General features: G+C 45.9%; 2 protein-coding genes across 3 annotated transcripts in view; one reads left to right on the plus strand and one right to left on the minus strand.

Moving 5' to 3' along the window:
• Positions 1–26,514, minus strand: part of LOC120936220 (cytochrome P450 2G1-like) — a 73,650-nt gene that overhangs the window by 36,590 nt on the left and 10,546 nt on the right. For both annotated transcript variants that reach the window (XM_040348413.1, XM_040348412.1), the window contains exons 3-4: positions 21,904–22,066; positions 18,978–19,127 (exon numbers count right to left, since the gene is read on the minus strand). In XM_040348413.1, coding sequence (XP_040204347.1) covers positions 18,978–19,127; positions 21,904–22,066 — 313 coding nt within the window. The remainder of the gene's footprint in view (positions 1–18,977; positions 19,128–21,903; positions 22,067–26,514) is intronic.
• LOC120936221 (deoxynucleotidyltransferase terminal-interacting protein 1-like) lies at positions 15,146–16,146 on the plus strand. The gene is given in 2 exon segments (XM_040348415.1): positions 15,146–15,661; positions 15,663–16,146. Coding segments are annotated over 2 exon segments (936 nt in total). The 5' UTR covers positions 15,146–15,178; the 3' UTR covers positions 16,116–16,146.

Here is a 26,514-nt window from a genome sequence, read left to right on the forward strand (position 1 = left end):
TGAACACCAGACAGTACATTTGCCATTACACATTAGCATAAACTAGGTGTAAAATCTCACCTAGACTTTGAAACAAATCTTTATTCCAATCTTCAAAAATTTTGAAACGTCAAAATAAGTTTCAGCCCGTGCAGTGCATTCAGAAAACTTTCTGCAAAAGCCTGATTGTTCAGAGAGAAGATGTGCCAGCTTTATGGTTAAAATATGGGAGTTATTAATATTTGTCTTTTTACATTGGTACTGGGTCTGCTAGGGGTAAAGAATTAGTATTGATATCTATGCATACCGGAAATACAGTTGAAACTATTACTCTTATATTTGGATCCCTAACAATTGGACACAGTTACAATTGGACAAGATGGACATAATTGGACAATTTGAAGATTTAGATCCTACCAGTGCTATTTGGGTAAGATGTAATGGCTGTCCTTTTTCTTCCCACATAAACTTAGTAAGATGATTTTTGATTGCTCTAAAGTGGGGTTTGCAACCCATGGATTGTGATATACCAGTCAGTTTCAGGAGATGGGTAGTTTGCATCCCTTCCTTGCCGACCCTGGACTGCTCCTCCCACATATGTAGAGTGGTGCAGGAAAGCCTGCAGTGCTGCAAGGAGGGGGTGATCAGGGGTACACATGCGGGGGGCAGGCAGCAGAAGGAAGGGGTGACTGTGACTGCCTCTGTGGGTAACTTGTGTAGAAGATGAAGGGCTTGAGTCTTGTTGTGGTCACCAATTATGTTACCCAAAAGTTATATTTGAGATTTAATATCTCTCAGATATGATTTGGGTTAATGAGAGTTCTTTGACCCTGAGTGAAAGCTTTAACACAATAACAAGAATTTGTTGGTAAATAGTAAGGAGGCCTAGACTAATATACACAATCTATCTGCAATACAGACAAAGGAAGAAACTCATAGGTTAAATAAAGGAAAGGATTACGTCTTCACTTTGCTGTTCGATTTGGGGTGTGAGAGCGAGTCTTCTGATTGGTACAGTGAGAGGGAGGTCAAGGAGGACTATGTTCTTATAGTTCCAGTGAGCCATACATCAATTTATTGGACACTTATACTCATTACCATTCCACTTGCACACCTCCTCTTGAACGCTATAACCCAGAAATGCTCCCCCATTTCTTTACAGCTACCTCATACCCTAATACAATCATCTACTCAGTTGACAAGCCCTCAATGGCCACCATCATGAATACATATATGTTTTTACATGGAAAGATTTCACAATCCAACAAGCAAGATATTTTTCAACAGATGAAATTAAGATTTGTTAGAGATTAACTATGATATAGATACTATGAATATTTCTCTTAGGATACCTAATGTATTTTATTAGCCTTTTTGTATCTTGTAAGTTAGGCATGTTTGGTGTTAACCTTATTGGTAACTTCTTATACATTCATGTAACTCCTTTTCATGAAAGTAGAAGCAGGACTGTATGTATAAAGTCTCTGGTAGATATAAAAAAATTACTCAGGATATTGCTTGTTTTAGGTTGCTCTATGAGACTTTTGCAGACCCTGCTAGAGGAGCTTTTATAACACTGCTTCTTTCTATTAACTTTCTCTGCTGTATCGATTGTGGAATTCTGTTTCATCAAAGGTTTCGCTGCCTTAAAATGCCTAGAACAGACATGAGATTTAAATTTGGAGAAATAAGGGCGAGATTGTGTTTAGTATAACTTCCCCATTACCTCCATACAGTTTGGGGTTTATCGCTTTTCATTATTGTCACTCCCCCAACTATCAGGATCAGCAGCAGTTCTTGCACTTCATATTGCACTTCATATTGCAGGGCTCAAAGAGAACATGCCATTTCTAGTTTCAAACCTTACTTTTCAGGTTGGCCTCTGTGCCGAGCATATTCATGACAGAACAGATAGGGATCCTTAGAAGCAAAGGACTGTCATTATTTCATGCCAGGATAACTTCCTGCTATTTGAAAGAACCTTTAGGTAACTGAAAACCTATTTCTGGATCTAACCTGGACCCCAAACTGGGAAAAAACATAGTTTACCTCAAAACAGTAAATTCTGTTTCTAAGGTACCTCCTCGATTCAATACATAAAATCTTTTCTGATAAAAAAGATGGTGCTCAGAATTGTGAACCAGATAAGGCGGGTGAGTAAGACCCCCAAACTATCAAGAAGGCCATGTAAATTCTAGTTACCATGTCACATTTGGAGTAATTTGGGCTCAAGACTAAGTATTACGCCTAGTATTAAAAAAGTGGTCCGATTGAAGGGAAGACCTGAACAAACCATCTGCCTTTCAATCTGGGTAAAATATCCCTAAAATTGTTGACCAAAGAATAACACCTGCGACAAGGCTTACTATGGAGTTACTCATTCCAAGCAAAAAATCATTACAAACACCAGTTTCTGGGCCTGAGCACACCTGAGGGAAGACATTGCTCAAAGGAAATGGACCTCTTATCTCTTGCTTCAACTACAGGCAGTGGGAGAAGCTCTCCTCCATTTCAAGTACACAATCACCATATTGCATAATCACCCTAATAAACGTGTTAGTACTCTCAATTTTATGACAGTCTCTCACTCAAATTGTGAAGGGGAAAGAATGCCATAAACATTAGGAAGACAGCAAAACCCATCATCCACTGGGCAGAGGAGAGAAGAGAATCTAGCTTCTATTTTGCCAATGTACATCAAAGGGATAAAGAGCCACAAAGCAGAAGTTTCAAACAGAGATATCTTTAAATAAAGAGAATAGAAGCTTTATCAGAGGACTTTCATTTTCTAAGCAACCCATGGGGCACCCACAAGCATTTTTTTGTGAAGTTCAAAAATAACAAGCTCGAGCCCTTTAAGGAGATCCAAAAAAGCTTGAATACTATTTCCGAGCAATGAGACTTATGCCGCATACACACGACCGTTTTTTTCGGGTTGTAAAAAATGAAATTTTTAATGGTCTAGAAAAAAACAAAGTTTTTTTTCAACCCAATCGTTAAAACGGCCCAATCGTTAAAACGGCCTTGCCTACACACGATCGTGAAAAAAATGCTCTAGCAAAGCACGGTAACATACAACACATAAAACGGCACTAAAAATTAGAAGTTCCATTCGGATGGCGCCACCCTTTGGGCTACTTTTGCTGATTTCGTGTTAGTAAAAGACAATTCGTGCTTTTCAGTCTGTTACAGCGTGATGAATGTGCTTACTCCCTTACGAACGCTAGTTTTACCAGAACGAGCGCTCCCGTCTCATAACTTGCTTCTGAGCATGCACGTTTTTTTCACGTCGTTAAAGCCCACACACGATCATTTTTTACGATGTTAAAAACGACAACGTTAAAAACGTTGCGAAAAATTAGAGCATGTTCTAAATTTTTAATGGCCATTTTTTACATCGTGAAAAATGCTCTGGAGCCCACACACGATCGTTTTTAATGACATAAAAAAAACGTAATTTTTTACAACCCTTAAAACGGTCGTGTGTACGCGGCATTAGACCCAGTATAAGCATTTTTGCTTATTATTCTACTAAGGAATATTTTAAGGAAAGTCACCTCAGAACACTGCAGATTGATCCTGGTAGCCCCCTTTTGGCCAACTGCTGGCAGAGGAACCTCTGATGATTGGGGTTGCACCGATACCACTTTTTTAAGACAGTGCAAGTACTGATACCTTTTTCAAGTATAAGCTGATACAGATTACCGATACTTTTTTAATGTCAAGTAACAGTTTTGGCACTGATGTCTGGCACTGATAGGTGGCACTGATATTTGGCACTTACTGATGGGCACTGATTTGCAGCACTGATAGGTGACAATGACTGATTGGCCCTGATATGCGGCACTGATGGGCACTGATAAGTGGCACTGGTATGTGGCACTGATATGCGGCACTGATGGTTGGCACTGATGGCTGGCACTGATAGGTGGCACTTATGCGCAATGATAGGTGACACTGGTATGTGGAACTGACTGATGGGCACTGATAGGGGGCACTTATGGGCAATGATAGGTGGAACTGATTGGTAGGCAGTGGCACTGAAATGCAGCACTGATAATTGCTGGCAGCCTGCCATGAAAAAATTAAATCAATGAAGAGAAAGATAAAGAGTATACAAGAGTCCATCTTAGTACACCCTGCACTCGGCCTCAGTAGGCCTGTTACACCCAGCCCACGGTGTACAGTCTCTGATGGAGACGCGGGCTGTCATTTCCGTTAACAATTCAGACTCACAGGACTGCGTCCACCGCTTCCTTCAGTGTCAGTGTCAGTGGTGGAGTAGGGCACTCCGGACCTTCCGCTACGAGCCTGCTCTCACCCAGACCTGGCAGTCAGAAGCTAGGCAGGCTTTGCATACCTTGTGCTGCACGAGGAAAACCGCAGCTCTCAGGAACCAGGAACCAGCTCCTCTCTCCCCGTGGACTCCCTCTTCTCCGCAGGTAAGACCCTGTCTCTCAGGGCCTGCCATCCTGGGGAACCATTGACGACCGTCCTTCTCAGGACAGCCGTCACACAGGCCCCTCACTGCGGCTCTCTGCCCCGCTTTCTCTCGGCATCACCGCCCCTACGGCCACCCACGATTGTGGTGGCCCCCAGCCACCCCCCCTGGGTGAATTTTCGGCGCATTTTGGCGTCTTTTACACGCCCGCGCCAGCCTAGTCCTTTTCGCGGCCGCTACGCCTCAGGAAAGTCCGCGGCTTCAGCCGCGGCCTACCGGCGCGCCGACCATACACCCTGCACACGCCACCAAACAGTGCAGATTTCTTAGGACTATTTCCCCCGCATCCCTAGAGGTCCCCACCATCCCCTGATCAGCAACCAGATCGGCAAAATCAGCTTTGTACCCAGCTGACAGCCCCCCAAGCCTGGGTCCTGTGTTTTGTCTGGCGGCCATCTTGGTACACCCCAGCAACAGTGACACCCCGCATCCCCCCCTTTTCCCCTCCACAATCTAACAGTGTTTGATCCAGGGATTGATCCGATCGCCTTTCAGGGATCAGGAAGGAATTTTTTTCCCTGCCGCAGCACATTGGCCAGCACGGCCAGGTTTTTTTTGCCTTCCTCTGGACCAAAAGCCGAGAGTGAGGATTCAGAGAATCCTCTCTCCATTCTCACGCAACACCTGCACCCCCCTCCCCGGTGACTGGCAACAATGGTTAAAATGCGATACTCTGCAGAAACTATTTGGGGTCTGAGACAATTCGCAACAGTATTACCTGCCGTCACCAAAAAGGCCTTAAAAATAGATCAACTTTTGAGATTCGATCGACGATCGACCATCAAAAATTTCAACCATTCAACACAGCTCAAGCACATATCATGTGCTTTGATTAACACTAGATCGGCAGTAAAACACCGATCAGAAATCCACGATTTCTTACTACACAATGATCTAGACTGCCTCTTTATTACAGAAAGTTGGCTTTCAGACGACTGCAACACCATTCTCGGAGAACTGGTGCCAGAAAATTATCGCATCTTAACGGAAAACAGAATAGGGCAAAGAGGAGGAGGCCTTGCGGTGATTCATAAGTCTCATATTGCAATCACTAAGCCGGTCCTTCAAAATCCTCTACCGTTTATGGAAACCCTTACTCTTCAACTTCAAACTAACTCCCAGGAGACTGTGCACATTCTCCTCTGCTACAGGCCACCTGGACCCAAATCGCAGTTTCTACCATCATTAACGGAGTTCACATCCACTTACTCCCTTAACAGCAATCATCTTTTGCTGCTCGGGGATTTCAATCTGTGGGCCAACTCCTCACAGGATCCCATCGCGGATGCCTGCATCGACCACCTGGAAGGGTTAGGACTACAGCAACTTATATGCGGACCCACGCATGCTTCAGGTCACACACTCGACCTAATTTTCAGACAAAATCTGAAAATAAACATTTTGGGTAATGAACCTTTGCCATGGATAGACCACCATGCAATTAGTTTCACAATTTCCAAAATTCCACTAGTTATAAAAGCACCCAAGCCGGTGACAATACACTGGGCTAGATCTCAGAAGAAGCTCCACTCGGAACTCTTCAAATCTACCCTGGGAAACCGAATTGTGGCTATTCCTCCTCAGTTAGCAGCCTCAGATACACTGGATGCCATAAATGCAGCTCTGCTACAGTCAGCCGACTTAGTAGCACCAAAACGCAAAGTCCGCATCCGGGAAAAAAAGTCCAGCTGGTTCAATAACCAGCTGTCGCTACTGAAGCAAGAGCGCAGAAGGGCGGAAGCCGCCTGGAAAAGAAGCCCTTCAGAAGATCGCCTCACCATCTACAAGGCAATAACAACACGATATCACAAAGAAATCTTCAAAGCCAAAAAACATCATTTTTCCATGGTGATTAACAGCGCCATTAACCGCCCCCGAGAACTCTTCAGGATGGTCACCCAGACCATGAATCCGGGATGTCTTGAAGTCCCCACTTCAGACACCCAAGAGTTCTGTAATGAACTATCGGATTTCTTCATCAACAAAATTGAAAGAATCCGGGTAAGTATTCTGCAAAACAATACTCCACTCAGCCCCCCCTTCAATCAACTACAAAACACCGACAGAAACCTTCTACAATCAACAAAGTTCATTCTGGAACCAATCTCCGTCAATACCACCAAAAATATCATTGGTGCGTTGCGGAACAGCACAGCACCCAATGACATCATTCCCACCAAGCTACTGAAGGAATGTGCCGACATCCTGGCGCCTCCCATCACACAGCTTATAAATCAGTCATTTAAGGAAGGCATAGTGCCATCCCTGCTGAAAGAGGGCACAATCCAGCCCATCTTGAAAAAACCTAATTTGGATCCCATGGACCCAACTCACCCCCGTCCCATAACAGGCCTAAATGTTCTCTCCAAGATAATGGAGAAAGTAGTGGTACAACAGCTGCAACAGCATCTGGATACCCACAACCTACTTGATCCATTTCAATCCGGTTTCCGTCCCGGACACGGGACGGAAACGGCCTTACTTAAAATATGGGACGGTGCGCTCGAGGCCGCAGACGAAGGAGAATCCTGTCTCCTTGTTCTGCTGGACCTAAGCGCAGCCTTCGACACAGTAGACCATAAATTGTTACTGAGGCGACTAGCAGAAGTAGCCAGAGTCGCAGAAGGTGATTTACCATGGTTTTCCTCTTTTCTTGGAAACCGATCACAAACAGTGAAACTGGGATCTTTCACGTCGGAAAAACGCACAGTGCCATGTGGGGTCCCCCAAGGATCCCCCCTATCACCGGTGCTGTTCAACATCTATCTTCGTCCTCTTTTTGATATTATCAGTAGCCAAGAACTACTCTATCACTCTTATGCAGACGACACGCAACTGTATTTTCGTATCTGCAACAAAAAGGATCATCATCTCAGATTAGAGAAATGTCTCTCTTCAATAGAAAACTGGATGACTAAGAGTTATCTTAAACTCAACAGCTCTAAAACAGAACTTTTTATGTTTCACGCCAGTCGGAAGAGTCAACTGGCAACAAACTGGATACCACCGCCCATTCTGGGACAAATCATCTCCCCTAGCTCCAAAGTCAAAAGTCTAGGAGTCACTTTTGACACCTTCATGACAATGGACGCACAAATAGGGTCAGTAGTCAGCGGATCGCACCATTTGATGCGCCTACTACGCAGACTTATTCCATTTATCCCCAAAGAAGACGTAGCAGTCGTGGTGGGAACAATTGTGAATTCCAGACTGGACTATGCAAATGCCCTTTACCTCGGGCTCCCTAAGTACCAAATTGCTCGTCTACAAGTCGTACAGAATACGGCCGCAAGACTTGTGACTGGAAAAAAATCATGGGAATCAATCTCACCTTCACTGAGATCCCTTCACTGGTTGCCAGTGAAAGACAGAATTGCATTCAAAGCACTCTGCCTGACACATAAGTGCATCCATGGGAAGGCTCCGCGATATCTTTGCGACAAGATCAAACCTCACAATTCCAACCGCATTCTGCGATCCACCGACCAAAATCTGGTCAAGGTTCCAAAAACCAAATACAAGTCCAAAGGAGAAAGAAGGTTTGCTTTTCAAGGTCCCAGGCTATGGAATGCTTTACCAACCAGCATTCGGTTGGAGGAAAACCACCTGTCTTTCAGAAAGCAGATCAAAACTCTGCTCTTCTGATGTCTTGAGACACGAACAACTAGCGCCCAGAGGCGATTCAGTTCGCATGTGCTGCGCTATATAAGTTTTTCATTCATTCATTCATTCAGACCCACACCCCTGCCCTCAGCCAGCTTACCTTCCACTGCCAGGACTCGCTCTCCACTGCTGCCAGGACTCACACTCCGTCCTCTCCGACCACTGACTTCCAGGAGCCTCTTCATGCAAAGGTATCGGGTGAAGCATCGGGAGCATTTGCCCGAGTACAAGTACTCAGGCAAATACTTGGTATCGGCACCAATGCCAATACTAGTATCAGTATCGGTGGAACCCTACTGACGATCCTTCTCTGCAGGAGGGATATCCCTCTACATCATCACATTGTTCAACCACTCCTGTTGACCTCTGGATCTTAATGGGAAACCCTTTAGAGAAAATGTCTATCAGAGAGGGTTATTTCCACACTCCTACATAGTAGTCTATTCCAGGGCTCAAAATTTGAAGTCACGAGCCACTAGCCAGGCCTTGAAAGTTACTCGCCACCAGTTGCCCCACCCAACCCCTCCCCTGCCCCGCCCCTAAGTCTGCCCCTAAACACACCCTCATAAACGATCTCATGAAATTACATTGTTAAATGTTTTATGCAGAATGAAGTTACAAAAATAAATATTAACAACAATATTACATTACACAGCCCTTGTACCTCTGGACCCTTTACATTACACAGCACCCTGCACCCCTTTACACTACACTGCACCTCTGGACCCCTTTACATTACACGGCACCCTGCACCTCTGGACCCCTTTACATTACACAGCACTCTGGACCCCTTTACATTACACAGCCCTTGTACCTCTGGACCCCTTTACATTACACGGCACCCTGCACCTCTGGACCCCTTTACATTACACAGCACTCTGGACCCCTTTACATTACACAGCCCTTGTACCTCTGGACCCCTTTACATTACACGGCACCCTGCACCTCTGGACCCCTTTACATTACACAGCACTCTGGACCCCTTTACATTACACAGCCCTTGTACCTCTGGACCCCTTTACATTACACAGCACCCTGCACCTCTGGACCCCTTTACATTACAAAGCCCTTGTACCCCTGGACCCTTTACATTACACAGCACCCCTTTACACTACACTGCACCTCTGGACCCCTTTACATTACACTGCACCCTGGACCCCTTTACATTACACTGCACCCTGGACCCCTTTACATTACACAGCACCCTTCACCTATGAACCCCTTTACATTACACTGCACCCTGCACCTCTGGACCCCTTTACATTACACAGCACCCTGCACCTCTAGATGCCTGTATGTTACACAGACACCCCCCTTAACAGTTCTGGGCCCCCTACATGTTACACAGACCCCCCTACAGTGCAGACCCCCTCCCTACAGTGCAGGCCCCGGCTACAGTGCAGGCCCACCTGCAGTGAAGACCCCCTTTATAGTACAGGCCCCCCTACAGTACAGACCCCCGCTACGGTGAAGACCCCCCCCTTCCTACAATACAGACCCCCCTTCCTACCATACAGACCCCCCCTTCCTACCATACAGACCCTCCCCCCCGCTACAGTACAGAATCCCCTACAGTACAGACCCCCACTACAGTACAGACCCCCGCTACGGTGAAGACCCCCCTACAATACAGACCCCCCCCCTTCCTACAATACAGACCCCCCTTCCTACAATACAGACCCCCCCTTCCTACCATACAGACCCCCCCTTCCTACCATACAGACCCCCTCTACAGTACAGACCCCCTCTACAGTACAGACCCCCCTACAGTACAGACCCCCGCTACAGTACAGACCCCCGCTACGGGGAAGACCCCCCTACAATACAGACCCCCCCTTCCTACAATACAGACCCCCTTCCTACCATACAGACCCCCCCTTCCTACCATACAGACCCCCCCTTCCTACAGTACAGACCCACCTTCCTACAATACAGACCCCCCCTTCCTACCATACAGACCCCCCCCTCTTCCTACCATACAGACCCCCCCTTCCTACCATACAGACCCCCCCCTTCCTACCATACAGACCCCCCCCTTCCTACCATACAGACCCCCTCTACAGTACAGAGCCCCCCTTCCTACAATACAGACCCCCCCCTTCCTACCATACAGACCCCCCCTTCCTACCATACAGACCCCCCCCCCTTCCTACCATACAGACCCCCCCTTCCTACCATACAGACCCCCCTTCCTACAATACAGACCCCCCTTCTTACAATACAGACCCGAGACCCCCCCCCCCATTCAGACCTATAATGTACCTGGCTCAGAACCCACCGCAGACAAAGAGCCAGAGGTAGTGGCTTGGCGGGGGGGGGGCTGCGAGTCGGCACATCTGTGACTGATGCAACAATCCCCTTCTCTCACGGCTCTAATCAGTCTCAGGCAGCGGCTGTCAGCCGAGCAGAGAAGCCACCTCCCCCTCCTCCTGCATGCAGAGCACTGTATAGACATAAAGGAGGAGCGGGGGAGGCGGCTTCTCTGCTGACAGCCGCTGCCCGAGACTGAGACGTGAGAGAAGGGGATCGTTGCGCCAGTCTCAGATGTGCCGACTGGCTCGGGTACAGCTCGCAACACCCCCCTTCTGCCCGCCCCCCCCCCCCCCCGCAAAGCCACTACCTGCTCCGCTCGGGCTCTCAATTACAGATGTAGTCTATCATCGGCGCAATGTTAAACCCGCGGCGGCGCTGTCTTTTTTCATTTGCAGGGGGGGGAGCCGGCCTGACACCCCCCAGTGTGTGGCACCTGGAGCGGCACGCCCCCCCCCCGCACCCCCTGGGGGGGGTTGCGGTATCGATCAGGGAATCCCCCTCTGGCCGCTCTGATGTCCTTTAAAAAAAAAAAAAAAGCCTGCACTGCTTCAGTCAGAAAGCTGTCAGACTGGTCCACCCCTGCTCCTCACTCGCACTGCACATAAATTCCCTCGCCAAATGCGAGGAGGCGAGTGCAATTTTGAGGGCTGGTCTATTCCAAGTAACTATCATTTTTTCACCCCAGGTCAGGGAGTTTCATTTAAGGAATTGTTCCTCACTCTAAAACAAGATACATTAACCACTTCCCGACCGCCTCATGTATATGTACGTCCACAGAATGGCACGTACAGGCAAATGGGCGTACAGGTACGTCCTTGCCTTCTAGCGGGTGGGGGTCCGATCGGGACCCCCGCTACATGTGGCGGTCGGGTTCCCTCGGGGAGCGATCCAGGACGACGGCGCGGCTATTTGTTTATAGCCGCTCTGTCGCGATCGCTCCCCGGAGCTGAAGAACGGGGAGAGACGTGTGTAAACACGGCTTCCCCGTGCTTCAGTGTGGCGGCGTATCGATCGATTGATCCCTTATATAAGGGAGACTCGATCGATGACGTCAGTCCTACTGCCACACCCCCCTACAGTTGTAAACACACACTAGGTGTACCCTAACTCCTACAGCGCCCCCTGTGGTTAACTCCCAAACTGCAACTGTCATTTTCACAATATACAATGCAATTTAAATGCATTTTTTGCTGTGAAAATGACAATGGTCCCAAAAATGTGTCAAAATTGACGTAATTATTGTCATAATGTCGCAGTCATGAAAAAAATCGCTGATCGCCGCCATTAGTAGTAAAAAAAAAATTATTAATAAAAATGCAATAAAACTATCCCCTATTTTGTAAACGCTATAAATTTTGCGCAAACCAATCGATAAACGCTTATTGCAATTTTTTTTTACTAAAAATAGGTCGAAGAATACGTATCGGCCTAAACTGAGGGAAATTTTTTTTTTTAGATATGGTTTTGGGCGATATTTATTATAACAAAAAGTAAAAAATATTGAATTTTTTTCAAAATTGTCGCTCTATTTTTGTTTATAGCGCAAAAAATAAAAACCGCAGAGGTGATCAAATACCACCAAAAGAAAGCTCTATTTGTGGGAAAAAAAGGACGCCAATTTTGTTTGGGAGCCACGTCGCACGACCGCGCAATTGTCTGTTAAAGCAACGCCGTGCCGAATCGCAAAACCTGGCCTGGGCATTTAGCTGCCTAAAGGTCCGGGGCTTAAGTGGTTAATACATAGAACAGAACTAAGGGGCAGATTCACAAAAGAGATACGACGGAGTATCTCAGATACTCCGTCGTATCTCTCAGAGTATCTATGCGACTGATTCATAGAATCAGTTACGCATAGATAGCCAGAAGTTCTGACAGGTGTAATGGACTTACACTGTCAGATCTTAGGATGCAATACCGCGGCCGCCGCTGGAGGGAGTTTGCATCGTAAACCAGCGTCGGTTATGCAAATTAGGAGTTACGGCGATCCACGAAGATTTTTCCCGTCGTTACGTCGTCGCAAGTGTTAGACTTCCGTCGCAAAGATAGGGCACCTTTAATATGGTGGAAAAGTACTCCACCATGTTAAAGTATGCCCGTCTTTCCCACGTCGCTTTTGAATAATTTTTAATTTTTTTCTTTTTCCCGGCGTAAGTCATTTGATCACGTCGCGATTCACAAAACGTTGGCGCGTCATAATTTCGCGCAAAGCACGTCGGGAAATTTGTGACGATAGCATGCGCAGTACGTCCGGCGCGGGAGCGCGCCTAATTTAAATGGTACCCGCCCCATTTGAATTTGGCCGCCTTGCGCCGGACGTGTTTACGATACACCGCCGCAAATTTCCAGGTAAGTGCTTTGTGGATCGGGCACTAAATCGGAAAACTTGCGGCGGTGTAACGTAAACGGGTTACGTTACGCTGCGCCCAAGCTACGTGAATCTGCCCCTAAAACTTGAAAAATGGTAACTAATTTCCATACAAATCAAGATGTGGTACTTCCCTGTTTTTGTCAGAATTCTACATATAATAGAGACCAAATTAGCCCCTTTCAACATGCACAAATGCATTATTCAATGCATCAAAAGCACCAGGCACTTCAGAAGAGCCAATTCACTGTGCATGCTTTTCAGTGGACCTAACAAACGAGGAAAAGCTTGATAGTCCACCATAGCTCAGTGATTACACAGCCATCATTTTGACTTAAACCCATGCAGAGAAATCCTGTTCTTTCCATGTCAGAGCTCACTTCTCAAGAGCTCTTTCAAGATCCCTCTGCAGACTACATTTTCAAGGTAGTCTCTTGGTCCAACCTTGGCACTTTTGCAAAGCATAGTTGATCTCTTGTCCAGTCAGGATCAGGTTTTTGAAAGGAAAGCACTTCAAGTCATGGTCCCACCGTAGGTAACATCTTGTTAAATGCCTCTAGTGAAGCATTCTGGAGTGTTTTAGTCAATAATGCATTTACCAAGAATCCTCTAGGGTGGTGCAGTCCTTGTGTGTTTTTGTAGTCATCTTTGTGACAAACATGGCATCAGACCCTGACCACCTTTACCAACTTGTGACATATTCCTGGTCAAAACTCATACCACACCATCACTGATATGTGACAATGACACTCTCAGCCTCACCCTGCTAGTTGAATGAAAAAAAAAAAAAAAGAATAATGTATGTAAAGCCTCAGTCCCTGGGTGGTAGGCACTCTGATGTCACCTGCAATCCTGCATTGTAAGGACACCAAGAGCCTACCCATAACCAGCAGCATCAAAGAGAAGAGGAGAGCACCAACTGCTGGTGGGGTGAGAGATGTGGCAATTAAAACACCTGTTTATGTCCCCACTAGAGCAGAATGAGTATTTAATTTAACCCTTGCAATATGTGGGGAAGCCCCACTGCCGGGGTAGCTTTTTATTATAGAAGGAATTCTGCCTAAATTTGTCTTAACCTTTTCAGCATTATGAGTACTCTTTTTACCAGATCGCCGAGGAGTGTACAGCTAATCTGCAAACACAGAAACCATTTGTGGAGGTTTCTATCAAAAATATTTAAGGCCCACTTAAATCGGCTCACTATAATTCCCCCAAACTCACCCACAATTTCTTTTAATTCAGTGCCAAGGTCTAGCCAAACGAGTCAATTTCTTTAAGAAATTGGTTCTAATACTTTTCACCTTGTTGAAATAATAAAAAAAAAGATTCTCTCCCGCTCCCTTCAAATGTCTCCATAAAAAGCTTCAACCAAAAGGAAAGTGACAGGGGGAAAACATAAAATGGACCCTAAGCAATTTTTTTTTAAAATTCAGTTTTAAATGTAATATTGCAGGCTCCCTTGAGAAAAGTAAATTTGTAAATATGTATTAATTAAGCAAGTAGGAAAGATTCACCAAAAGATGGTGTATGTAACTGTCACTGTTGAATTTGTGATTCTATTGATTGCTCTCGTGTATCAATCCACTGTACCAGTTCCTGTGAAAGGAAGGTACTGACATTCACATGGTGTACCTTACACAACTATGGGTCAAAAGAGCATGATAAATCAATTTTTATATTGATAGTAACTCAATAAATTACTATCATTTTTCAGGGGCTTGAGGGACTCCTTCTTCAGGGATTCAAGTCACCAGAACATTTTAAGCCAGGGGTGGGCAATTATTTTTTCGATGGGGCCACATGAGAAACTAAAAATATTTTGGAGCCAAAAGGCTAAACTCAATACTGCATAAAATCAATTGTATTTCTTTATAAAAAGCAGTAAATATCATTGTTGGACAACTGGTACGAGTACTTGTTACATCTATGCCACACCTACCACTTCTAGCAGATATTTGATTTTTCACTTACCTCTTCTAGCAGATATTTGATTTTTCACTTACCGATTTTAGCAGATAGACCACCTAAGGGTGCTCAGTGGACAAGTGTCCACGTAGGCAGCGCCAACACCCCTACCCTTACATTTACCATTGTATGAATAATGTTGCAAGCTTGCACATGGACTGCTCACAGACAGAGGCGTCCCTAGGGGGGGGCCAGAGGGGGCCCTGACCCCCCCAACATCATGCTGTGCCCCACCATGTGCCCCCCCAAAAAAAAAATTACGCCGACACTGCATAATGCGAGCGCTCACACAACCAGATAGTCTAGCCTGGACCGTGTTTAAGTGTGTGCACTGCATCATCGTGCCCGTGTTGTGATTGATGTCCGGGGTTGGTTGCTGATTTCTGACACTGATGATGGGAACCGGCCGAGACCCAGAGCTGAGGAGCCAGAGTGGGGGCGAGGAGGATGGGGACCCCGCCGAGAGATCCTCACCGAGCCCCTGGAACATCATGATTAAACATCATCAGGTTCAGCGCAGAGGACGGCGTGCTCATGTATCAGTCAGCTTTACTGACCCAGCTGTGTCCATGGATCTTCTTCGTGCTGTTCTACAGCCAAGCATTAATGAGGAAATTCAGAATGTTTTTAATAAGTACATGATGTTCTTTCAGAAAGCTGCTTTGAATGTGAGGGAAAATGTTGGGGATCAGGTAGACCCCGAGCAGCTAATCCGTGACACATGCCACAGTTGTCTTGAGCAGGCTAAGGGTCTCTTTACAGACAAGAAGATAATGAAGACTGGCATAGAGGTTCCCGCAATGAAGCAACCGAGGCAAGTAGATGAGGAGTCAAACATGCGGAGGAGTCCAATACCCAAAAAGAGAAAGGGGCGCCCCCCCTGTACAGACCTCCCACAATGACCGAAATTCCTTGGTACTCGCATCGCTGAAAATCAAGACGGTCGATCCCATTCGACGTGAAGGGCCAAAGTGGGATCCATCTAGACTGGATGAGAAAACGACATTTGTGCTGGGATCACGTGCCAATAAGGCTCTAGGCATGGGAGGGACCAGGGGTCGGATTTATACCAAACACCCAGAGCTGTTTAAGTATGCAGCTGATGCCCAGGACAAACAGTGGCTGACAGAACAGCAGCACATGAAAGCCACAGGTGGCAAAATGGTGTACCTTCTTTTGGACCAAGATATTCTAGATTTAGCAACCACTGATGAGTATAGAGACTCGTTGGAGCTGAGGCTAGATGAATTGAAGCAATTTGTCGTTCCACTTTGGATGACTGTGAAGATGAAAAAGTACATGGAGCTGGTGCGAACGGAACAGGAGTAGCTGCCAAATGTTGTGTTAACTCTGACACTCGAATTATCTTCTTGAAATGTGGTTGACTTTCATAATGATAAAAGATATTTTACAAAGCCATCATGGCCAAATGACAATAAGTGTGTGCACTGCAGACTGCAGTACACTGTAATCACTGAACTACATTATCTCCATCCCTTCTCTCCCCCCATCTGTCTCCCTCCCCCTCTTCTGTTCTTTCAAAACATTCACAATTTACTTTCACTTTCAGTTAGGCAGATAATATACGGTGCAAATTTCTTTCCTGCATCCACAGATTGCAGGAAAGAAACTTGCATGATTCCCCCATCAACAGACAGTGGTGACAGGGGAATATCCCTCCTGCCCAGCAATTATATTCTCCCGACAAACAGTGACTATCACTAGTGACTATACAGCAACCACTAGTGATAATTATAAGAGAATCTGCTCATTAATGGTTCAAATCTCAGCCAGTTTCTGCTGAACCAGCTGAGATTTAAACTGTCTATGGCTGGTCTTAGCTCTTAGGCAGCCCATACATTGATTAGCACTGTGGAGTGTCGGCTTCCTGGCGGGATCGGGCATGTGGGATTTCAAACACACCCGAGCCCATCTCTATTGGTTGTAGACAGTTGAGCTCCCTGCAGGTTGCTTAGCAGCAGTGGACCCTTCTCTGACATGCTGATCGGGATGCAATCCAGGTGATGCTCTTAGTCAAATCCTAGTCATAAATATCAGAGATTTTATTGATCAAAGCCCACACTTTACAGGCACAGAGCCCACATGGCTGCTGATCATACGGTTGATTATATTTATGTGGTTGTACTCTTGATGCTAATAAATACTGTGTTTATTAGATCTGACTGGGAGCATCACCTGGATCACATCCCGATCAGAATGTCAACAGAGAAGGTTATACAGCATTACTGCAGCTAGGTGACCAGCTGGGGGCTCGGCTATCTATAACCAATAGTGCCAGCCTTCCCCTGCATGCACCCATAATGTCACCAGCACTAGGTCCTAATAGACTGCCGCCGCTGCCAAGGAGACAGACGCCAGACCAGCTCTGTAAATAGCAGGGACAGGACAGCTGGGGAACCCTAGAGTGGCAGAACACCAGGGCCCGGTGGCAAGACAACCTTTGCAACCCTGATAGTTCTCCCACTGCTTTGGACCCTTATATTTTCTTGGTGTGCTGGTGACATATCTCTTGTTTTCTGCCACCCTGGGGGGCCCCAGTATAGTAGGAAGGGAGCTCACTGCAGAACATGTGAAAGGGCCCATAGTGGGATCGTAGTAAAGGGCCCCAGGATATATATATATATATAATTGCATTTTATAGTTGGCCCCCCTACTTTTGTCCCTGTCCCCCCATGTGCCCCCCCTAAATATGAAATCTGGAGACGCCACTGCTCACAGACTGATGAATACCATCCATATTATATACTTCTCGGGCCAGATTCACGTAGCTCAGCAGATCTATAGATCCGCTCGATCTACGTGATTTAAGATCCACTCCCGCAAGTTTAAGAGGCAAGTGGCTAATTCACAAACCACTTACCTCCAAACTTGCGAAGGCGGATCCTAAATGCCCCGGCGGAATTCAAATTCCGCGGCTAGGGGGAGTGTAGTATTTAAATCAAGCGCGTTCCCGCATGCGCCGTCCGGGGAATTTCCCGGCGTGCATTGCTCCCACTGACGTCGCTAGGACGTCAGTGGTTTCGACGCTTACGTAAACGACGTCCATCCGTATTCTAGAACGACTTACGCAAACGACGTTAAAAAATTCAAATTCGACGCGGGAACGCCCGGCTATACTTAACATTGGCTGCGCGTGATGAAAGCAGGGGTAAGTATACGACGGGTACGCCGCTACGGAAACGTCGTAAGAAGACTGCATCGGGTCCGCGTACGTTCGTGAATTTGCGTATCTCGCTGATTTACATATTATTTATCGTAAATCAGCGGGAACGCCCCCGGCGCCATTTTTAAATTTAAAAAAAGATCCGACAGTGTAACACAGTGTAACACTGTCAGATCTTAGCCCTATCTATGAATCAGGCGCATAGATAGGACCAGTGTAAGTCAGAGATACGATGGTATTCATCAGTCTGTGAGCACAGCAACAAAACATCACTCACCATCACAACAGATCCAAAGTACGATGACTGTGAAGTTTTCCTGCACCGTCCTAGGAGGGCCAGTCACATCCACCACGCCGCATCAATCGCTCCTCACAGGCGCGCGGAAAGGAGCTGACGTCATCTGACGTGATGTCAACTCCCTGTGTGCGTCTGCACGTACGGCTCAAGCCGTAGCCCCGCCCCCCCACTAGCTGATGGCCGGCCCAGCCACTGACCATCATGCAGGAGACGTTGCGCAATGTAATTCGCCCTGCGCCGCCAGCTACTACATTGCCGTAACTAGCGCTCCGCCCGGGGGCCGGATTAAAAGGTCCGCCGGGCCGTATACGGCCCTCGGGCCGTAGTTTGCCCAGGTCTGTTTTAAGCCCACACTACTCCAAAAAGGCAACATTTTCTCAAGATTTTAGGAGCCCCAAAGAAGGGGTACCTGTAAAATCTTTAAAACCAGTTGGGATTTTTAAGTTACTATGGATTACTTATCAAGCTCTTTTACTTTACTTTACTTTGACTTTATGAGCTCATTCATGGCTGTTTAAGAGGCTTTTCTAAAGAGCCTAATATGACTGCTTGCTTCATGAGCAACCTCAGACATATTCAATTCAATCTTAATAAGATTTACTCCTTTATGTGCCTTTCAAAACATCTACTGAAAATTCATATTATAACAGAGCCTTGGACTGCCTGTTACATCATGACATTTCAATGACTTCCTTCCTCCTGATCTCACCTCCAGTATCCTCTATAGCCTTTATTAGGTGACGGGATTCCTCCTGAACCCTCTCCTCCATTGAACGCTTCCCCATTCCGAAATTCCTTAATGTCGTCACAGCAAACCGTCTAACCTGCTGCCAGCGTTCTCCATTGGTGGTGACAATACCTAAATATGGAAATAAAAGATTAATCTAATTGGTGTTGCTTCTTGCAAAATACTGTTATGGCTTCAGAATCTAGGCATAATAGCTTTGGTGTAACCTCTGCAGAGTTCCTATACACCAGTGTTTCTCAATTCCAGTCCTCAGGCCCCCCCAACAGGTCAGGTTTTCAGGATTTCCCTCAGATGAAAAGGCTGTGGTGATTACTAAGGCAAACTGATCAAATCACCTGTGCAAAATAATGGAAATCCTGAAAACCTGACCTGTTGGGGGGGCCTGAGGACTGGAATTGAGAAACACTGCTATACACTGTCCCACAGCTGGAAAATTATTTGTTCATCAGTTTAGCAATATGGAGAGAGCTGCACAAGGATCCAGCTAACACGCTGAGAAGAAAGAATCCTAGAATTAAAAATTTTCAATAATAATGTATTTTTAACAGTGAAAACATTTTTAGCAGACCTTTAGTATGCCAGAGGTAGTACTGAGCTGTAATAACATTTCCCCTCTTTTGCGTAGGTGAAAAGTTCAAGAGTCAGTCCACCCAAAAGTGATATTTTAGGTATAGCTGGGCTGAATCAGCCACTGGATTCTTATATGTCTTGGATACTCCAGCATAGACATTACTATCTCTAAAATACCCAGCAAGGAGGGTGGGATCACCTTATAATAGGTACAAAAGTAGTGAAGATTCCGGAACTCAGTGCAGAGATCTCACCAGTAGTCTCCAAAAGATAGAAAACTCTGTTAGCAGTTATATACAATGCAGCATAGGATGCCCCACAGATGCTCAATACCAGTGGCGGTGTGTCCATTAAGGGCCCCCTCTCTCCCCCTCTCTCCAGCCAACCCCCTCTAATACTAATGGATAGATTTATGCATTGCATGAATCTATCAATAGCCACCGCTGCCACCCCATATTCAGGCGTCTGGCACCTTTTTGGACACTGGGCGCCTGAATTACAGTGGTGGGGGTGTATTTTTGAAACACCTGATTAGAGCCATAGGTTCTAATAGGCTTCAAAAAAGGTGGGCTCATGGCACAAAGCATTGCGCTTGCAGTTCACCCAGGTGTGTTACAAAATCAAATTAATATTTGCTGTTCTAACACTAAACCGCCTCTCAGCCAATCAGGTAGTGCGGGTCTGATACCGTCACCTGATTGGCTGAAAAGGACAGGCGCTGCGATTGGACACCTATCAGGAGGAGGGAAGGAGACGCATGGAGGACACAGCTCGCCACTGCAAGATTCCACAGCTCGCCGCCTTCACCCGCTGCCTGACCCGCCACGAGATAGGGTAAGTGCCGGGCAGATGACGAGCAGGCGGGGGGGTCACAGTGACAACTTTTGATGGGACGGTGGCTGCGTTTGATGGCACAGTGGCTGCATTTGATGGGGACAGTGGCTGCATTTGATGGGGACAGTGGCTGCGTTTGATGGCACAGTGGCTGCGTTTGATGGCACAGTGGCTGCGTTTGATGGCACAGTAGCTGCAATTAATGGGCACAGTGGCTGCATTTGATGGGCACAGTGTGGCTGCAATTGATGTTTTTTTTCTGAATTTTTCAGTTTGTTTGCATTCCCCCATAAAATCTTTGAGCACCAGCCACCACTGCTCAATAGGGTTTAGGTCTGGAGACATGTTTGGCCATGCCATCACCTTTACCCTCAGCTTTTTTAGCGAGGTCATTATCATGTTGCTCAATCTCCGAAGGGAGGGGATCGTCCTCTGCTTCAGTATGTCACAGTACATGTTGGCATTTGCAGTTCCATCAATGAACTGAAGCTCCCCAGTGCAGCCCCAGACCATGACATTCCCACCACCATGCTTGATTGTTAGCAAGACACACTTGTCTTTGTACTCCTCCTCACCTGGTTGTTGTAACACACGCTTGACACCATCTAAAGCAAATAAGTTTATCTTGGTCTCATCAGACCACAGGACATGGTTCCAGTAATCCATGTCCTTAGTCTGCTTGTCTTCAGAAAACGGGTTGCGGGCTTTCTTATGCATCATCTTTAGAAGAGGCTTCCTTCTGGGATGACAGCCATGCAGACCAATTTGATGCAGTGTGCGGCGTATGGTCTCAGCACTGACAGGCTGACCCCCCACCCCTTCAACCTCTGCAGCAATGCTGGCAGCATTCATACGTCTATTTCCCAAAAACAACATCTGGACATGAGCACGTGAACTCAACTTCTTTGGTCAACCGTGGTGAGGCCTGTTCTGAGATGAACCTGTCCTGTTAAAACCGCTGTATGGTCTTGTCTACCATGCTGCAGCTCAGTTTCAGGGTCTTGGCAATCTACTTATAGCCTAAGCCATATTTATGTGGAGAAACAATTCATTTTTCAGATCCTCAGAGAGTTTTTTGCCATGAGGTGCCATGTTGAACTTCCAGTGACCAGTAAGAGAGAGTGAGAGCGATAATACCAAATTTAACACACCTGCTCCCCATTCACACCTGAGACCTTGTAACACTAACGAGTCACATGACACCAGGGAGGGAAAATAGCTAATCGGGCCCAATTTGGACATTTGCACTTGGGGTGTACTCACTTTTGTTGCCAGCAGTTTAGACATTAATGGCTGTGTGTTGAGTTATTTTGAGGGGATAGCAAATTTACACTGTTATACAAGCTGTACACTCACTACTTTACATTGTAGCAAAGTGTCATTTCTTCAGTGTTGTCACACGAAAAGATAGAATAAAATATTTACAAAAATGTGAGGGATGTACTTTTTTGAGATACTGTATATATATATTTTTTTTCCTTACCATAACCTTCTGTGAGTCGTCTTGTTACTGGTAAGGATCCACGAGCACCAAATTGATGAGAATAATTAATCAGGGCCTCTTTAATAACTGCATATCCAGAAAGTACAACCACTGGTCTAGGACCCAACCAGACAGTGAAGATAGGTCCATACTGCTTAGTTAGCTGCAAAAGAGAAAAATTCTTTGGTCATGTTTTTTATAATTTTGCATCTCAGTGCTGCTTAATCTCCTCCAATCTCTTTCTCTCACTTTTTGCCTACATGTACTTTCTCCACCAAGCGTCTGATACATGTCACTCCTTTTGACTGGCTTACTAGGAGTATATTCTTCAACTGTTCAGGATTGTCCCAGTATTTGAGCAGAATCCCACTGTCTTCTGGGTCAAATACATGTCCCACCATAGAAATGAAATGCTTGTCTGAGCAACTGCCCATTTATTTCTATGGTGACAGATGTCTTGTTTGAGCACTGGGGCATTTTTATTCCTACTGACCACAGAATTCAGGGCATTTTTTCATTCCACTGACCACCAACACTGGGGGATTCCAGAAATGTAAGGGCCAATGTTCCATTTTCTTGACCACTGGACTATATTTGTTATTTTTTATCTTAAATAGACTTGACCCTTGTTCCCTACTGTATATTTTGTGTTGTATGTTTCACTGGCCTGACCCTGCGCTTTTATTCTGTGTTGTACCCCTGTGCTCTGTATGCTATGTTGTACACTATGTGGTCGTGACCCCTGTGCTCTATCTGCTGGCCATCTCCTGTAGTATGTCTGCAGTCTTTGACTATCTTCTCTAATATATCTGTAGCAGAGTATCATTTTCTATATGGTTAAAACAGTGTTTCTCAACTCCAGTCCTCGGGGTGCACCAACAGGTCATGTTTTCAGGATTTCCCTCAGATCAAACTGCTGTGGTAATTACTAAGGCAGTGAAACTGATAAAATCACCTGTGCACAATAATGGAAAGCCTGAAAACATGACCTGTTGGTGCGCCCCGAGGACTGGAGTTGAGAAACACTGGGTTAAAAGACTAACATTTGCAGATACGGATGGAACTCAGCGCCCTCCTGTGGCCAATTATTGGATAGCCTCCTTCTATCTGGTTTTACATTTGTGTAGCGGGGAATGTTGGGAAACCAAGTACAGGGAGATAAAAGACTCCATTGCCCTGGTTAATTGAGAGACTACAATACCCAGAGAGCAACTGTGCAATCCCACAATGCTTTGCACCTCGCACAGCCTGCTGGGGGAAGGAATTTAAGAGAGAGGATGTCTTTGGCGCGCTCTATCTGGACCACCTCTTCAACCAAGGAGGACGTCTGTGTGCGGTGCCTCTCCGAAAGCCTAGGCCTGAGTCTCGAGGCCTATCCACGCCTGTGCAGATCGCCCACTGAGATACAGAGAGGGTCCCTAACGGAGTGATCGGATGGTGTTCGCAGACAGAGTAACCCGGAAAGGCAAGGCCTAGTCTGGTTGGGTTAGACGGGCACTTGCCCAAGCATACTGACTGTATTGCAGGAGGGTGGATCGTTTAGACTTGCCAATTGTGATTTGAGTACCCCGAGCAACAATCATCAGTTAATTTGTTCCCCGTCTCGGATTACAAATCAACCATTGTGCACCAACGCATGCAACTAATATACGCGCAACAGTTAAAAACAATCGTATTGACGTTTGGTCTGATTTAAAGACTGCCTATTAGGTAAAGTGAGTTGTTAATACCCACATATACTCTTTTAGACAAGTATTTGTTTATATTAAATTGCCCAACATTGTTATCAGTGGGAGCTGGGTGAGGCCTGGCTAAGAGGTGCTTCAGTGTGAATATCTTACTGAGGGTATCCCTTGGGCTGTGCACTTATACAGGTCTGCATAATTGTTATAATTCAACCTGCATTTATTGTTACTATTCTTTTGACTTTTGCAGGGCCCTGTAAGTAGTCTATTACCTGTTTACCATTGTTCTTTACTTTTTTGTTTACCAAGTAAAGTCCCCTTTGGTTAAGTGAAAATCTGTGTGCGGTCTATCTGTCATCCTGTGGGTCCAGTGCAACATAAGGTAACAATCTATTTACGCTAGGGGCGTGTACGCTGATTTACGCCTAGAAATATGTAAATCAGCTAGATACGCAAATTCACGAACGTACACCCGGCCGACGCAGTACAGATACGCCGTTTACGTTAGGCTTTTCCCGGTGTAAAGTTACCCCTGCTATATGAGGCGTACATGCGGAGTACCAATGTTAAGTATGGACTTAGAATGGACTTAGAATCAGTTTGGAGAGGGAGAGCGAGTGGGGCGTTTATTATCTCTGCTTATTAGAACCAATTCCCCCCTCCACTGTTACAGCAGTTAAGTTATCAAGCGGTGAAATCTCCTTCGATAAAACCATGATATTAAATACCTTTAGAGAATTCTTTGTATCCCTTTATAGCTCCAAGAGAAGGGAGGGGACTGAAGGACTGGAAACATTTTTCCAGGGACTGCCCGTCCCAACCCTATCGGAGGAAGAAAACATTAACATGGAGGCGCCAATTACTCTAGGAGAATTAAAACATGCAGTGGCGGGGATGTCAACTCAAAAGTCACCAGGCCCAGATGGGATGCCCGTAGAGATCTATAAAAGATATGGGGATATCCTGCTACCAGAACTCCAAAAGACACTAAATTGGGCATTGACTCAGGTAATACTTCCCATCTCTATGACAGAAGCTACTATCATTGTCTTGCATAAGGAGGGGAAGGATCCAAGAGAGGCTTCATCGTATCGCCCTATCTCACTCCTATGTACTGATGCCAAGATCTTGGCCAAAGTGTTAGCCACACGCCTTAACCGGTATATCCAAGCGCTTATACATCCTGACCAATCCGGCTTTATCCCCAATAGGTCAACCAGTACCAACATCAGAAGAGTGTTCCTGAATATGCAAATTCCAACAGAGGGAGAGGGCTCTAGAGCCGTCTTAGCCCTGGATGCTGCCAAGGCTTTTGACAGTCTGGAATGGGACTACCTATGGAAGGTCCTAGAGAAATTCGGGTTTGGCCCCAGGTTCATGAGTTGGGTGAAGTTGTTATACAATCAGCCAAGAGCAAAAATTAAAATTAACAATGAATTTTCAGAAATTTTTCAACTAGAGAGAGGAACGCGACAGGGCTGTCCCCTTTCTCCTCTACTGTTCGCTTTGGCGATGGAACCATTAGCCATTAAAATTAGGAAAACTAAAGATATACAGGGGTTCCACAGACAGCCTATAGAGGATAAGATCGCACTGTTTGCGGACGATGTCCTCTTCTTTTTGGGAGACGTTGAAACCTCGTTAAAAAATGTGATCAAAGTAGTGGGCGAGTTTGGGCTATGCTCCGGGTTGGTCATTAATTGGGAAAAGTCAGCACTACTGCCAATTGACCCCCTTGGTGCCCAGATGCCTCATGGAATCCCTCAGTTAAAAGTAGTAGTTATGATGAAATATCTCGGGATATGGACCACGAGGGACATTAATAGCTTTGTCCAAAATAACTTGATTCCTCTTTTGTCTAAATGGGAACATAAAAGAGATGTCTGGTGTACACTACCATTATCCATAGCGGGACGATCTGATAAAGATGCTATGGTTGCCCCAGTTACTCTATATCCTCCATAACTCCCCAGTCTGGATAGCTCAAAAATGGTTCAAAAAGATAGAATCCCTCTTCAGAGAGTTAATTTGGAAGAAGGGACAAGCTAGGATTTGTCTCCAGACCATGCAGTTACCAGCTAAAGAGGGGGGAATGGCAGTACCACACCTGAAAACATACTTTCTAGCCTCACAGCTACAACAGCTTGCGAACTGCGGACTGGAGGGAGGTGGGAACTCCGGTAGATTGATGCTAACTGGGGCACCACACAGGACAATAGTGGAGGCACTTGAGGCTGGTTCGTTCGTCCATAGATGTCCAACTATAAAACTTAGCCTTAAAGTGTGGCAAACAACAAAAGCATTGATGGGCTACAAGGGAATAACAATATTCGCCCCCCTCTGGTGCAACCAAAACTTAAGAGAATTAAAAGACATTGAGAGATGTAAAGAATGGGAGAGACAAGGGATAAACCGTTTAAACCAACTTTGCAATGGAGAACAGATGAAATCCTTCGCAGACTTGCGACAGGAATTTAATATAACAAATAAAACATTTTACAGATATCTACAGATACGACATGCTATCCAAGCTCAGTTTGGGTTACAACCCATTGTATGGTCCTCGGCCCCCACCCTCCTGAAAATAACCTCTCCAAAAACAACCAAAGGCCTGATATCTGAGTTGTACTCTAGATTAGGAGCTAAAGTAGGGCAGGCCCCATTAAGAGCAGGACAGGATGGGAGAAAGACTTAGGTCAAATGACCACGGAACAGTGGATTGCGATCTTGAGGAGGGGGGTATTGGTTTCGATCTCCCCATCTCAGAAGGTATCACACTTGTTTCTCTTGCATAGAGTATACTATACCCCCAGGAGAATGTTCAATCTCGGGTGGAGAAGTACTGACGAATGCCCAAGGTGCAGAGCGACAGGCAATCTTATCCACATGATGTGGAAATGCCCAAAGTTATTTAGATACTGGGAGG

The sequence above is a fragment of the Rana temporaria genome, chromosome 4 (genome assembly GCF_905171775.1).
Source record: "Rana temporaria chromosome 4, aRanTem1.1, whole genome shotgun sequence".
Classification (NCBI taxonomy): domain Eukaryota; kingdom Metazoa; phylum Chordata; class Amphibia; order Anura; family Ranidae; genus Rana; species Rana temporaria.